Raw genomic sequence first — 17,384 nt, forward strand, 5'->3', positions numbered from 1 at the left:
GCACTGGCAGGAGCAGACCTTAAGCTTGTAAAGCTCTCTTTGAATAAGACCAGCTTTTAGCTGTGTGAACCCCACATCAGTGTGCTTTTTGCATCACATGATGTTAAACTCTACATAAACAGGTGATTTAAAAATGTTAACTATATCAATAACAGTCATAACATCTGAAAATCTTGTGGTACGCTATACACCACTGATTTAAAGATCAGCAAACAGCCTTTAGACATTCTTTAAGTGCTAAATAATACCTGGGGTGAAGAAGAGCTGTTTGATCTTTGACTTTGTGCCATTTTCCATTTAAAACTAATTTGTTTGTTTTTTTAAATTTGACTATGGTTCCCAAAAGGGATTTCATTTTCATATGATTCTATGAAAGCTCTGAGCAGCTAATGAAGAGAGATGCACAAACATATTTCTTAAACAGGCACCTGAGAGAGTTAAATTACATAATACTGAGTCAGACGCCTGAAATAATTCTCATAGTGATAGTTTCTCAAATATTTTTTAAAAGGTTACAAACTGTTTCATTTTTTTCCATTCATACTATCATAGATAGCTATTCATTTATACAGTACAGTATGTAGTGCAGGTCTTCCTTACAGAAACAAGAATCCTCAGTGATACAGCTAAACATTTTGTGCACTCAGTAACACATTTCACAGTTTCTTGTAAAATAAGAATTGATCTGACATCTGCAAATATAAACTATTTCTTTGTTGTGTTTATGTTTCAAAAACAATAAAATAAACATTTTTTTCCATTGCTACTTAAAGATTTAATGACCAGTGTGTTCAACTGATCAAGCAGTGAGAGAAGATGAGTTCTTTGGATATTTTGCAAGAGCCACAGACCAAACATGGACCTAAATTGCAAGAAAAAACTATAATAATATACTTTCAGAGAAAATATTAAAGGCCATGTGACTAGTAAGTACTCCTTCTCCATCTTTACCATCTGAGTTTTTTTAATCATAATTTCATGAGGCAGGTAACAGGTAGAATTAGTTCTGAAATTCACCCAGATAACTACCCTTTTTTCAAGTTCAACCCACCTGCTCTCGTTTTAACAATCTTCCTCATTTCCATCAGTTTTGATGATCCTCACAAGAAATACCTCTGCAACCACACCTCTTCAAATACAGCGACTGTTATTAGAAACACAACCATATTCTTACCATGTCTGTCCTTTACCTTGATCTATGACCCAACACGGCACAGCTGGCTTAAGATGGCATGAAGGTGATAAGAGACAGGTAAGACAGTAGGGTCAGTAGGGCTAAGATTCACACCAGGACTCACACTGTAAACGAAATGGAGTTTTCTGCATCTTAAATTAAATTCAACACTTATAATGAAAACTAGCCAGAAGATCTCAATCTCCCTGGAACCTCTTAGTGTTCTTGTGCCTGAATTCTAAGGCCACTGTGAATTACGGGTCGCTGTTAGACTGGTGACATGGAAAGCACCCATATGGAAATGACCTGGAAGCTATTTCTGACCAAAATACTCAGTTGCTTCTCTTCCTCACTAATCCAAAATCTGGTGCAGATAGTCGGAAAGTGTGCTTTGGATGGAGAGGCCTTTATTATTAGTACTGTATGTTCTGTGGAAGAATTGTTATTCAATTTACTTCAATCCAATTTTCATAACATTTTTTCAGGCATAGGAATCTCTCTCAGCAAGGTCAGGATTTTCCATCTGAAAAAGGTGATACTGTCTGGAAGCCCCATTTTCAAGTGACTCAGCTAGTACATAGGATGACTAGAGGCATACAGTATATGGGAAAAGTAATGTATCAACAGGGTTTATTAATTTAAGAAAACCATAAAAATACCAATATTAATGTCATGGCATGATAGGGAATATTCCCATGGACATATTCCCATGGTAAAAAACCACTTCAGCATAGCTGACATTTTCCACATGGACAAAAAGGTTACAGTATTTAATTATTAGTTGAATAAGGCCATTTAATTAGTACAAAGTACCAGGGATGTCTAAGATTGTTAAAATACAATTTTCTCAGTGATTATAATAATAAATATTATTATGACAACACAATTTGAGAAAAATAATAAGTGAACATATATTACTTACTGAAAAGAGAAGAAAAAAAACAACATTTCGGTCACGGAGCCTTCATCAAGACTTGAAAAAGGCTCCACGGCCGAAACGTTGTGTTTTCTTTCTTCTCTTTTCAGCATGGAATAAACCTATTACTTGTTCCTTTGCAGCCTACGCATGCTGACGCAGCTTCCCACCTTATATATTACTTACTATTATGTAAAAGAAAATAAAAGACACTTCCAGTCAAAAATGTCTCAAAGAAGGAACATTACATACAAAACAATTCAGAGAAAAGAATGCAGGCTAGACAAGCTTCTGGGAAATAGAATGAACATCAAACATATAAACATTGGTCACTTCAAAACGATTCCTATGTCATCCCAGGTGCTTGACTTTTTTTTAGGAATAAAAACCAGACTCCATAATGAATTGGTCTGAACCAACACAATATGGGGGAGTCTTAGAAGTTCTTTACATTGCTTACTTGTGGAGAGCATCAGCACAGCTGTTTGAAGTCATCACTTCTGGAATGTGATCTCTCACACAGGACTTTTCTACCCCAATTTGTCATACTGGATATTTTATACTTTGGCTAACCTTACAACCTGCTGACACACAAACCTCCCAAGTGTGTAAGGTTTGTACAGGTCTTACTATGGTAATATCGTTCCTACATTCATGTTCAAAATTGCATGTTAACCTACTCTGTTTTGCCCACAGTATTATTTTTGTAGTCTTTGATCATATTTAATACATAGCTAGCACTGCTATTGCTATGCTTCTGTTGAGATAACCTTAGAATTAAGCCATTTTGGAACATGTCATTGAGACCTTGTGACCTATTTTAGCCCTCCCATCAAACACAATGACTTTGGAGTCAAAAATAAACCCTGAACATCCCTGTAATCCAGACAAAAGTTTGTTTCCACATGCCAGTATTGGAATATTACTATTTCTATTCTAGACCTAAAATTACCTAGAATATTAAATCTATTTATAAGGATCATATCATCATTTAAGGTATTATACACAGTAGTGCACACAAACAATTCAGAACTGAAAAACAATTACTAACAGAAAAGTTCTCAGTCAATCACACCATCAAATTCAACATACTTGTACATATGGGGCAGTGTCCAAGTAATATCAACTTAAATTAAATGTGTTAGATCTGTGGCAACAGAGTGTACTGTCTAAACCTAGCTGACCTACAACTGTTTTATAATTTGAGTTTCTAATGTTGTAATATTAATGATAATATTAAATGCAGCATGGTGACACAGTGGTTAGCATTGCAGCCTTACAGCTGCATGGAGTTTGTTTGCAAGTGTCCTCCATGTGATCCAATTTCCTCCCGCAGTCCAAAGACATGCTGTGGAAATTTATCCTGGTGTGCTTGTTTGTGTCTACACGTGCCCTGCAATGGACTGGCATCCTGTCCTGGCTAGGGTGTATCCTGCCATGCACCTGTAGCTTGCTGTTTTAGGCTCCAGCTCCCCCCGCAACTCTGTATTGGATAAAGTCGTTAGAAAATGGAAGGATGGATGGAGGATGGACTCTCGATTAATCAGCCTATACAAATATATACTGTATACACATTATACAGTATGTGCATTGGAAGAGTCAACAAAGACAAATACTTCTAAAACTTCATTCTTTTGAGTTTAAAAGGTGGATCTTCCATAGAAATGTATACTGTATGTTTCTAAAGGCAAGCATCTGACATCTGGTTTTCCATTTGTAACTGAGGGAGGAAAACCTCTTATGAGCAAAACTATGTTGACTTTATACACAACTGCAACTATGGTAATATCTGACAAATAACTTCAATGGCGCACCTTTATCAGTGCTGTGCCTTGTTTTCATTGCGTTAAATGAGAATATACTGTAAATATAAATAAAAAGATCTTAACAGCAGTTATTGGTAAAAAACAGAATTTGCCCATCAGCTAGAATATCATGGTTCATTTCCTGTCATTGGGTTGAGAATAGGTCAGTCCTAAATAATTTTCTTATTTATGCAGGCCAATCTTGTTGTATCAGCTGAAAGGAAACAAACAACAAAGTATAAGAGAAGTCTAGCAATGCCAATAAAGGTTTCCTTAATTCTGACATGAATCACGACCAATTACTCATGCCCAATAGCTCTTTCTTAACTACTCTCAATATTTTAAATCAGACTACTCTGTTAATTAAAATTGAACTCTGGCTTTCTGTGGAAAAGCAATAATGCTGCAAAAATATACCATATTTTTGGTACATACAGTACATAAGTACTAATCTTTGTGTGCTTTTTAATATGTTATCAAGTAGATATTGACATATTCATATATCCATTGCAACAAAGTTATTTTAAAAAACATTCTGTGTATTTAAATGCATTTTAAACTATATACAGTATATATAACTATATTTGAGTGGTAAGTGCCTAAAAATCCCATAGCAGCTTTTAAAGAACAAAATTTAGTAATTATTTCAAAGTTTTCAGATTAAGTTTTTTTATAAAAATTCTTTCTAAATAATTTTAATGTAATGAGCATATTAGGAGTTAGTGTATCATATTTTGTGTTAAAAAGACTTTCTTCAGTAATTATACAGTAATGTGTTCTTTACAAGTGCCTTTTTCCATCCTATTAGTCAGAGAAATTATACATTACACAACATAACAATAGCTAAACTCCGTGCATGGAAAACCAAGGCTAGGGTGTGGCCTTCGAACAGTTTACAGGGCTCTAAAATTTGAATTCAAAGGATACTTTTTTTAAAGTAATGAGGTTTTTCATAGCAGTATAACGAGAGTATTATATCTTTCCAAATTTATTGCGGTAGGGTTGGGGCAAAAAAGAAAACAGAACAATATTCAAGCACTTTAAAAAATAATTAAACACTCAATTTACTTTCACTGAAAAAAACAACCTGTTTGGTTGTAAGCCTTTGTCAAACAGAATTCAGCTATTGGAATTTTCAGAAAAACGTATTGTTTTCCCTCTGCTCATTGGTACAGTAAATACTGTATCAGCAGATACACACCAAGATCTAAGTGGAAGAATTAGATACAGTAAGTTGTCTTTGTATGATGCCTTATAAAAATGAGATGCATGTGCACTCAGGGTTTCTGTCTACTAGTCAAAGACAAGAAAAAAAAATGGGTTTGCAAAGAAAATAGTTTCTTTGATGGTTAATAAACTTATGCAAACATTTATTATATCTATAACAGGATCAACGATAAGACTTATTCATTTATTTGCAGGACTTCACATACTTTGCTTTTATTGCTTGGAATCTGTTGTCCAAACATAATGATAACTAGACAGAAAATGAACAGTGTACATTCCTATCAAAGAAGATAATGAGTTAAACCCTACTTTATGTATATCATCAATAAAACCTTCTTCCTCTCCAGCACTTAACCCTAAGTACTGCAAGCTATTTAGACTTTCTGATGTTCGAAGCAATGTCCTGTCTTATATCAAAAACCATCAGATCTTAATCAATGCTCAAAACCTGCTCATTTCAAAGCTGTTAAATGTTATTTATATTCAAACTGAAAAATGACTTAACATACTACACTCCGGAAATTTTCCATTTTTATATCTTATTAGTTATCAGTTGTTCTCAGAATGTTCACATTGACTTAAGAGTCAGTTTTATGTAGAAACTAACTCTGCATAGTGTCACACAACAGCTGCCACACATCACTCTGGTGGCTATGTGCAAAGCTCTTTGGGGTCCTTTGTGATAAAAAACACTAGACAAATGCAATCAATTATTTTGTACAAGTCTGTAGAGTTATTATTTATTCATAAGTTAAGAGCTACAGAACTTTAAGATCTGTAGCTTAAAGCTCCTTACACAGAAGGTTCCTGTTTATTGGTACTAAATAAGATCAGATAAGACATTACGGGGCTTACTGAATAACTTGCTGATTTTTTTGTTTTCATTCCTGATGTCTTTAATACACCGTACACTGGTGTTCAATGGACGCATCGGAAAGCCTTTCATGATCATACATACATGAAAAGTACATCCCATTCTGAGCACTTATCAGATCTGAAATGGCAGTGCAAGTAATCCAAGTTGGAATCCACTGGATCCGTTAACAAGATCTTTAAAAAACACTCTGTCATAAAGAGTTGTCTGCTGAACTTTGTCCAAGAAGATAGCCAGATGTCTCTATAGACATTAAACCACAAAACTCCAATAATTTTGTGTGGCTTTCTGTACAGATGTTAAGGGAATTAAATCACAAAATTACTTTTTAAATGTTTCAATAAGTTAAAAGTGTATCAGTTTCAAGCTTAATCAACCTTACGTGGAAAATGACCAACAGGACAATCTAGTTTCTAAGTAAAATTTAACTTCACTGGTCATGAGCTTACATGCCTTTTAAATACAGTACATTTCAATACTTTTTGGCTTTATTCAAAATTCCACACTCACACTCTAAAGAATTCTAAAGGATAATTCCCTCTGTGCAAACATAAAGAGCTGATGAGGAAGCCTATACAGCTTTCATTAATATATTTTTTTAACTTTAACTTTTTTTATTTTAAAATGTTTTAATTTTTTTAACTGCACTGATGTTTTTACTCTGCTATGATTGTAATAAAATTTAGTTTTTTATGTGCAGCCTTTTTGAAAAGATGCCCACTTAAGTTGTTCCAACTTCACAATAAACTGTTTCATGCAAAAACCCCAACAGCTTTGTTTTCTGCATACATCCATTAGTAACAAGCTATGTACATGGCTGAAACCCTAACACAAGATTAAATGAACAGGAAAGCGTTGTTTGCAAAATGAAAGCAAGCAGCACTTCCTATTTTAAGACACATAATTAGCAAGAGCTTTAGAAACACTGAGAAATGCAAGTACGTTACTTCACATCACAGGGGAAGGAGCACATCAATGTACTCTTAAAAAAAAACCCATACTGGTCACTGCTGTCTGCATGCTGTACTAAATGATTATTATACCATACTAAGCTTTTGTTTTATAAATGCTTTACATTTATAACAGAACATCTTTAAGGTTTTATTTAAAAAAAACAGATGTCTTTTTACTTCACAAAAAACAGAACAATTTCTTCTCATTGTGAAAGTATTATCATCATATTTGAGGTTACAAAAATATTGTAATAGAATAGACAGCAAGTACTAAACAGTGCAGGAAAAATGAAATTCGTAGATGTCCAATAGTATATTAAAAAGGTAATCAAACTCTTTATGTTTCCAGAATGCAAATATACACTTGAAAAGATTGGTGGTAAAATTAAAATGCAAATGTATATGTTTTTGATAATGTCATTAGACAATCTGAAATATTTGGAATTATAAAATCTGAAAGTTCTCACTTATTTAAGGAAGTATCCAACCTATGTTAATGTTTGTTATGTTATTTTTGCAAACATCTCAGTGAGAAAAAGCGAACTGAAAACATATGGGATTGTATGTACAGTCTCAAGCCCACTTGGTACAACCTTTTGAGAACAAGATTGCTGACAGGATGCACATGGAGTTCTTGACAGCACACTGGCCAACTGAACCTTCAACTATACACAGCAAAGACAAAGCTACAGCCCCCAACTCCTCCTGACAGTGTAAGCTAAAGAATGCAAGCTCAACTCTTCAACTGCAGAGGCTGGGAATCCCTCTATTTTACAGCAAATGATTAAGTTCCATAAACCTTTTAATGCTACTGTAGTGAAAGTGGGACTATTAATAAACACAGGAGGGGGACCACATACCAGCAGCCACACTACAGAGCAGATCAGGTGGAAAAGTGAAAAATTATTTTGCCAATTGAACTTATGGAAAGTATGACCTCTAAATTAAGAGCATTAGCTACAAGAAGTGGTCCTCATACAGCATTAACATCTTTGTCGTTGTGATGCACTCTACAGCTTTTCCAAAACATGGGTGTCAATCTCTCCTTTAAATGTGTTTTTAGAATTAATGATGAAGAAAGCAAGGTAGACGTTCATGCTCTAAATGTTCCTAAGAAGCACATTGTATATATCCATAATATCCATAATCTATGAATTGGCTTCATTACTCTGCTTTCCTCCCCACTGATAGCTGATGTTTGGTGAGCGTTCTGGCGCACTATGGCTGCCGTCGCATCATCCAGGTGGGGCTGCACATTGGTGGTGGTGGAGGGGAGTCCCCATTACCTGTAAAGCGCTTTGAGTGGAGTGTCCAGAAAAGCGTTATATAAGTGTAAGCAATAATAATAACAATTATGTTCCAAAGATACAGTGTGAGCATCAACAAAAAACTATGGACTTTTTAATTTTGATGTGATGACTATTCACTTGACAGAGTGCGCTATCTCAGGAAAAAGGCTGACATTATTAAGGGCATTTAGATTTTAAAGGCATATGCCATATATTGACATTAAGAATAGGAAGGTCTGATTTTTATGATCTTTATTAAATGCAGTCCTTAAAAAGTCCATTTATTACACTTCCTAAGCCATTCCAAGAATCCAGAATATTGTGCTACAAAACTATACTGAAAATGCCTATGCCGTTTTAATAGAAAAATCTTCAACTATCCCCAGTACAAATAAATAACATCTGATCTCTACACTCAAAGAAAAGAAAATGAAATGCACAAAAATAAAGGAGGTGCTTTACTTCTCAAAATTTTAGATAACACAAAGTACTGTAGATTTTCATTATCTTAACCACCTTTATCCAAACTGTAAAGTATTAATTATGTGTAAAACACTGACAGAATGAATAACAAAACAAAGACCAGAGGGCAAATGGGGGAAATGCGGAAGTGCATTTATCCTTAAATAGAGAATAGGAGGCACTTACAGTATTTACCCAAAATAAGGGAGTATGGAACAATCTGCCTAGCCATGTTGTTGAAATACCCTGGTTTCTTTCAATAAATGGCTGGCTGAGATCCTTGCATCAATTAGCTACTAATTAGCAACAGGGCTAGAAGAACCAAATGGCCTCTTCTCGTTTGTATCTGTTTTTATGCTCTTACTCCTATCCGATACAGAGACATTTTCATAATTGCAATACATAAACCTGCTGAGACCATTTCTATGGAAGACTACACAGTAATGGACAATTATTCATATGAATTCTAAATGGCTCGCATTGAGCTACATCAAGCTGCTCTTCTATTAGCTGCTGTAATAGCTGCTCAATCTGCTGTCAAGCTGCTCTTCTATTAGCTGTAACCTGTTCTAGACGATGGTAAAATAGTGAGCCCATAAGATTACACAACAGCTGCCAAACTGTGTAATGCCTGTACAGGATAGCTAAATGCAAACAAAATGCTAAAATTCCAGTCTGGGGAAAAAGCAACAGAGCAAGTCTTCAAATGCGTTGTATTGGTACAGAAACTTATCACGATTGACAAAACAAGACCAATAGATATTGTAAATTTCATTGTAAATTGTAGCTTTTACACAGAAGAGCCGAAAAATCCACAGCAGAAAGTTTTACAGGTTGCAAATAAACAAGTATTATCAGGAGAAAAAAAAGATTCATGACTGACTTCACTGTGTGCTGTGTGAGATCATTCTGATGACTTGGCAGTTTTACAATGCTAGGTCTCTAGCTGCTAGTGAAGAATATAACACTGAGAACATGTATCCTTTTTCAGTCAGTTTTTTATCTCACACATACTTGTAAGGATAAGAGGTTATTAATCCCAAGTAAACTGAATAGACATACTGTGTTTGGAACAAGTGCCTTTACGAATCTCTATTCATAAATTATGGAGCTTTTCAACTTACATACAAAACAATGCACTAAAAAACACAATATTCCACCTCTGTGATACAACTCAAATGTGTGAAGATCAACTATTAGAAAGAGGTATCCTAACAGGTGCCATCAGCACTTTATGATCTACTCTTTATTTCAATTTGTTTACTCATGTTGTTTGATTTACTATCAGAGAAAGAGCTTAAGTTCTAAGATATATGTGCAAATGTCACGTATTTATGAATATACATACAGTTCCAAGCAACAAATACACAAAGTTATCAGGAAAATAATGAGATCCTTTTGGAAGGAGGTGCATTTATTTTATTGAACAGACATGGCACACAAAATCATTGTGCTCATATTGTACATTGGTCAAGAACAGAGCTCATCAACGGGGTCTCTACTGTAAAAGTCAAAGGTTAGTAATGTGTATAGCCACCATTGGAAGAAATACGAGCTGTCTGTAACACATGCTTTGTACAAGGTTGCAGTTTGTGCTTTATGGTATCCTGTTCCATTCCTCTTGTAGAGCATAAATATGAATGTGCCTGTTCACTGGTCTCTGAGCCCTAGATGCCACACACCATTTCAGCTCATCCAAAAGTTCAATGGCTCATCAGCAGGACATGCATAACAAAACTGCCACATTATCACCACCAAATGGTCATGAAATCATCCTAAAAGATTGCCAGAGGTACAGTATGACAATGTCATATTCTCTGCCTTTATTATTGCATCAAACCATAACTTTTGTGACTGCCACTCCTTTCTTACACAATATTTTGACTTTGTTTATGCAATATTTATGTACTGTATAATGCAAAGAGTATAGTGAATATTAAATTACAACACATACTTCTACCACAAATAAAGCAAATCATTTGCTGATAATTTTATGAATGAATAAGAACCGCCTATTTAGTTTTTCCCCCAGTCTTTACACTGGCATCAATTACTTGACAGGCTTTCAGAACTAACCCACCTCTTTAATTCTTGAAGGCACTCTATAATTTCTTAATTTAAGATACTACTGACAGGTCTACAAAGACCACCCCTAACTGTGCTCATTAAACACTTACTGTATGATCAATACATTTATCTAATGTGTAGTTTCAATGTATCAAATGGGACCTATGGGACCTATAAACATTCCTATAAAATTTTACAAACAATATCAATGTCTAAAAGGGGTCATTTCTCCTTTATAATGCATATCTAAACATAAGGGCGGAAAAATAAATGTATATTTATTGCTTAAAGAAACCATGATGTACAGTAGGTCCCAACCTATAAATACTGTACCTTAAAAATAATGTTTATGTGAGGACTAAAATCAATTCCTTAGGTCTGTTGAGTACTTATTTTACATTCAACCTTTTTCAAAAAAGGTGAAGAAATATTATGAACAAGTTGTATAAACTTGATTAAAACCATTTTTGGTACCTCCAGAACCTGAAACTAGCTTGTTACTACATACAAGCAAAACAACCTGTGCTGGAAATCAAATACTTAAATTTATTATAAGTTTTCCAAACCTTTGCCAGCTTTCTTTTTGAAGTCACAATATAAAAGGTAATGTTCTGTCTCTGTTGAAGGCTTTACTTTAGAGAAAAACTTTAAAAAAACTTGTCAATACTTTGTAGCACTTACTGCAATAAGAAATGTGAATAATTAAGTTTCCTTTGTGTACATTTAAAGATTTTGCAAAAGGATAAAATGAAATTTGGTTTTCTCAACATATGTTATTCACAGTTCTGTTTTCGGATACCTAAATATGAAATACTTTTTATAGTTTGATTATCGTTAATGACTAGGTTTCATAATCTCTGTTGTGTCAAAAGCCCTTTACCTACTAACTTTATGAAGGTGTAAAACTACACAATTTCCTTAGTAACATTATACTAACAGTGCATTATTCAGTAATTTAGATTTTTTTTACCGCATCTAACTTGTTAGTATGATTTTTTTCTACACTAGCAGTTTTCTTGTTTTAATTAATAAATAAAAAAACACGCTCCCTATAGCTTAATAACACAAGATGTAGGACCCACTGATTGGGTCCTATCAGAGGAGCTACTGTACTGATTTAGAAATGTTCAGCACTTAAGACAAAATAGGAACCTTCTCAAATGACCAAGCAACAAATCTGAACATTAACCACAAAAGAGAAAAACTTTCAGTTTTCTTCCTTTAAAAACCCCCACTCTTTAAGACGTACACACAACCAAAATCAGACTTACATCTGTTAGCAGTCAAAACTACAGGGAAGAGAAACATCTTTTCAGTAAAAAATTCTACTTAACATTCTCAAAAAACATTTTGGAAGAAAAGCCTTGATTTAGTAGGCTGTTAGTTTAGAAAGAGCTGTTTAAATTTGGGCAGTTTTCCCTGAATAAGTTATTTTAATGCTAATAATCCATTCTGAAGGCTAATAATACATTTTACTAAATCACCAAATGACTCACAAGAACAGTGAAAATAATTTTAAAAACACTGTCACTTTAAAAAGTGAAGATTTGCAATTGAACTTGTCAATGCCAAAAAACTGCCACAAATAACTTTTTTACAGCTAGAAAATAAGTGTCTACCCTATCATTCTTATGTAATGATCATCCCAATGAAGTGCACTTACTGTATCACATGCTTTATTCATCTCCACATTTGATATATATATAAACTAAAAGCCTGATCTAAACATTACACTGCAATATTATTTTTTTAATGTTTTCCTCTGAACTTTGATCCTGCAATGACGTGTTATTTTACTCCTACAGTAGATGCATTCTTTAGATGCCAGCACTTGAAATGTAAAACTCTACAAAACTTTTGAAGCTCTCAACATTTTACAACTGGTGTGCATACAGTACACTATCCAGTCCACTTTCTTCCCTTAATATTTATAAAGAGAATACGCATTCTGATTAATTCCCTCCTTCGTAAATGCATATGGATTTAATAATAATAAATCAGTATTGTTAAAATTATAGGAACAAAACTAAGACTTATTTGCATTTATGCTGTACTGTTCATCCCAAAGATCCCAAAGCACAATACAGTACATATCAGAGAGGACCCACTGCATCCACTACGAAAGACAACACCCACTTGAGTCACACACTCATTCTGTGCCAGCATCTTCCGAATAACAGATCAGTTCATATATGTGTGAAATAACTTCACTAAATGACTTTAAAAAGTTCTTAAATATTGAATTAATTTGAAGATTAACTTAACCAAGACATTTCAAAGCTCTAAAATGGAATAAAATAGTGTAACGACTGTATAAAGCTAATGAATCTTTATTTTTAAAATGTATGCTTAAGGCAGAATAAACATTTTGAAGGCTTGCAATTACAGTTTACAGGTGGGTTTTTTTTTCCTATTTACGTTGGAATACAGTATACCGTATGAACTTCCCCGGACTCTTTGACTGGAACCTATTGAAAAAGTCATTTTCCGAACATCTGACATTTCCTTCTATCTTGTGGTAAAGGATTAAACATTTTACATTGGATGTTTCACCTACTTTGAAAACTTGTGATTTCAGGGAGTATCTTAAATATTTTGCTCCACATCCTGAAATTTCACAACCTCTACCAGGTGACCAGCCTATAATACGACTGAACGAATTCATATTGCTAACATGCTACCTGAAATTTACTTTGGTGCTCTTGTTTTTTACAGCAGCATTAACACCTCATAACTTGATATCGGATCTCAGAAGCTCAGAAGTAATGTAATGGTAGTGCTCTAAGAAAATCCACGTTAAGAGGTGTTGGTGGACCAGTAGGTTGTACTTTCCCCCTTGACCAGAATTTCCAAACCAGTGCCCCAGTATGGGGACTGGGAAGGGAACACTGTGTTGTAGCAAGTGACCTCCTCTGGATGAGACATTAAACCAAGGTTCTCACTACTCAGTCATTAAAGGTCCCATGACACTGTAAGTGTAGAAACAGCACTTCAGTGTTGAATGAAGCGATTGTCCTCCTGCATGTTAGGTGCTTTCCTAAGACTACTTTTTTAGACTGTATTTAGCATTCAGCCCTTGGAGGAAGAAGTCCAACTGGCTGCTTTCATCACTTCATGTAGTACCCTATCATTTTTGTAGTCTTTTGCCATTATTCTATCGTGTTATACTGCAGAACAGAGCTAGTCTGTTTTTTCCCCCTACAAATCACCCACGTTTAAAATGCCGCAACAGGTGAAAAAAGCCATTTTCAACTTCACGAGTTATGAATATCAGCCTATTTCAACATGCGTGTACATTGAAGTGAAGCGCAGTACCGTTTTAGTCCTACGGATTTACTGTACTTACACGAAGGCGTGGTAGATGAAAGCCCATCCCCGGGGTCTCTCCAACACGTTATACAGATAATTTTGGAATCTCCGGTAACGGACGTTCCGCCTGCAGCTCTGGTTGCTACTGTAGGAGAGCGGTTTCCCGAGCAGACTCAGACGGGCTCCCTGCTTTCCAGTTTGGCTTTCGGGACCCCCCACACCTGTCGACGAAGGCGAAGAGCCGGTGCCGAGAGGCAGCAGGCCGTCTCCCACCCGAGCTGAGTTCTTCATCCTTCTGCCGGACTCCACATCTTTCATGTCGTACACTTCAGTGCGATGCCCAGGAGAAGTTTTCATCCAGAGCCCAGATCCACCCTCATCTCCGCTGTGGTTGCGGGGCATCGCATCACCAGCGCTGGCTGGAAGGGCGCTTCAAGTTCGGAGGGCATGCACATGTAGTTTTCGTAATCAGGTTTAAAAGAAAAAATAAGCTTTTTACTGCGTTGAGTTTATAATCATACAAGTAGCTGAAATCAACTGACTCCTTCTTCACCTTCTTGAGTTAAGGTACTTGGCGTTTAAGGATCTCGCCTTTAATCCACATCATTTTCGCCTGTCATTTTCTTGTCTGTTAAACGATACTGACGTTCAAAAACGGAGCAAAAACACTAACCACAGGGGATGATTCAGCTTTATATACTGTCCATGAAAATAGTCAGGATAGGAAGTGTCAATAAAAATATGTATTTTTATTAGGGTCAGAAAACTTAAAAGGTTGCCATGATATGACATCCAAAACATAGGAGGTCTTTTAAGAAAATCATAATTGAAACTGATTTGTACACATGAGCAAGAAGTGCAAGCTGTTGCTTTCAATCCAGAAGTCCCAAATGGTCTTTCGAATACACTGTCTTCTCCTATTAAATTACAGCGTTATTCCAATGAATAAATTCATGTTCATGATTAGATCTTATGTGAAAGTTTTGAAACGTTTTCCGCTCCCTTTTTAGGAGGGTAAAACGAAATGCTGATAAATAAAGGTAAGCATGCATAAGCAGACACGATTTCACCAAGTAATGTGATTCCTTGTACTGTATTCTTTTTTTTTACATTTTCATGTCTTGTAAACTCGGAAAAAATAAATTTATATGAAAAATAGTCCAAGATTTACTGATTGCCATCCTGAAATGGTGCACTGAAATGTCACGTCAGTAAACAGTTTTTATGCATTTATTTCCTTGAATAAAAAAGTCGATGCGTTAATTTTTCTTTAATTGGTCATCAGGTTAGACGTCAAAACTCCCCGAAAAAAACCCGACCCGTGCACTTCCAATTCACGGAGAAACTAGATCGTAATTAAGTTTCCATTTAGAGTTCAGGGAATACTCCAATCAAAAGGCAATAATGTTCGAATTTGTTATCCACATTCAGTACAAATTGTGACGATCATTTTCTACTTACATGTGTATCCGTAATCAGCAGTGCTGCTTCTCTGAGATTATCTTTCACAGAAGGGAAACAGTAGTGCATCAAACTCAGTGAAACACATCCGTTTTCAAAGTCTTTGTTTTTCATTCACCCTATTTTTTTCTTCTCCTTATTTCGCCTCACATAATCTCTTTCTTTCCAATAGCTACCGTCTCCCTTTCCGTGCTTCTGTATGCTTAGGCAATGTGCTGCTGTCAGAAAACCACGTGACCCAAACCGAACTAAAATACACACGCACGGTGCCGGAGAGGTCACTTACTGCCAAGTTGGCAAACTGATACAATACATCCTAGCAAAAGTGGTTAATACGCAGACTGAGAAGTACCAGCGTAAATTGAAGGACAGCCCTCATCACTTCACTGTAGCTCTAGCCTTTTTTTTTAAAAAAAAGGGGGAACTTCTGCTTTATCGAGTATTGTACTACCGGGTTCTGGAACACTTACATTTTTCACGACTTCCCACAGCTGGCCAAAGTATTTTGCATATTCTGAAATATATGCAAAACAACTCGATAATTATTTAAATGATATAAACGGAAACATCTATAGGTATGAGTAGGTGTAGGATATGTATTGGTCGTTTTAGAACACCCTGGATTTTAGTTAACCCTAATTTACGAAACAACTGAAGAGCCACAGAAACTTTTCGCGTTGTAAAACAATGCATGCCCACTGTACCACAGACTAGAATGAGGCGCAACTTTCTGCCAGCAGTAGAAGTTGTGAAAGTGATACAGTACAGCAAGTTAGTAATGTTTCCGTAAACGATTCCTTGCTCCGCCCGGTTAACTGATCATTTGATGAAATGAAAAAGTTTTGCTTTACTGCTGTATATACTGTACCTCACTCTTGCAATACAAAGTAAACATTCTCCAATAAATCAATCATACATTACACTTTATATATTTTACAATATAACTGTTGTTGTATTCAGAGGTCATTCATTTAATTCTAGGATTCATTCAAGTCCAGGACAATCATGCACTATTGTTTAATTGGTTGATCACAAAATGAAATTATACAGTTACAGATTTAATTGTTCACAATTCCTACATTGATATTATTTATGCTGTAGCAATCAATTCATGTGTTCCTTACCATCAAGGTCACAACAAAGTTCAACATTTGGTCTTTCTTTAACCAATTCCAATTAAAAAGGATATTAATCTATAAGAGTTCTTTGTAAATTAATGATCACTCAAACTACGGCAGTTGTTCAGCTAAAGTATGTCTTTTATGCTTAGTAGAACATGAATGTACTGGAGATACAAATTAATTTGTGTAGCTCAAAATGGTGCTTGAATCCTAGAACTCTAACCTGTCTATAACCCTTTCCTTATTAAACAATGTACTGTATTCCAATACCAACATGATTATGGCATAAATTAGTGAAAGGAACATCATGTTTATGGCTGATGTCTTTAAAGTTATTTTGCCCTCCCCCACCCAAATGTGCAAATGTGCAGTGTAAATTGCCTATTACTTCATGAACATTGATTTAGTGCTTAAATTAAGCCACAATGATTTAATTCCATGACCATAGAAAGACTAAAAACACTGCTTTACATTTTATAGTGGACAATATAGTATTTTAATTATTAGAATTATCCACAACCTATACTGTATACTAGAGTGTGTTACTAATAAAATAGCTGTAAGCTTTTAAATTAGACATCTAAGTGTTATACATTTTTTCCAATTTAATTTTTAGATGAGTGTATTTTACAAAATATTCTAGTTAAAATATCTAGAATATCTCAACTGCATGATGCAAGAAACCTATTTCCTGTTTGCAATCAGGTATGACATCTCTTGGGTCAT

The 17,384-nt window shown here is 35.1% G+C and overlaps 1 protein-coding gene across 2 annotated transcripts in view; it reads right to left on the minus strand.

Moving 5' to 3' along the window:
- Positions 1 to 15,742, minus strand: part of kcnq5a (potassium voltage-gated channel, KQT-like subfamily, member 5a) — a 147,976-nt gene extending 132,234 nt beyond the window's left edge. For both annotated transcript variants that reach the window (XM_088934315.1, XM_088934316.1), the window contains exon 1: positions 14,114 to 15,742. In XM_088934315.1, coding sequence (XP_088790441.1) covers positions 14,114 to 14,478 — 365 coding nt within the window. In that variant the 5' untranslated portion in view covers positions 14,479 to 15,742. The remainder of the gene's footprint in view (positions 1 to 14,113) is intronic.
- Positions 15,743 to 17,384: the final 1,642 nt, after the last annotated feature.

The sequence above is a fragment of the Atractosteus spatula genome, chromosome 15 (assembly GCF_055471065.1).
Source record: "Atractosteus spatula isolate fAtrSpa1 chromosome 15, fAtrSpa1.hap1, whole genome shotgun sequence".
In the NCBI taxonomy this organism is placed as follows: domain Eukaryota; kingdom Metazoa; phylum Chordata; class Actinopteri; order Semionotiformes; family Lepisosteidae; genus Atractosteus; species Atractosteus spatula.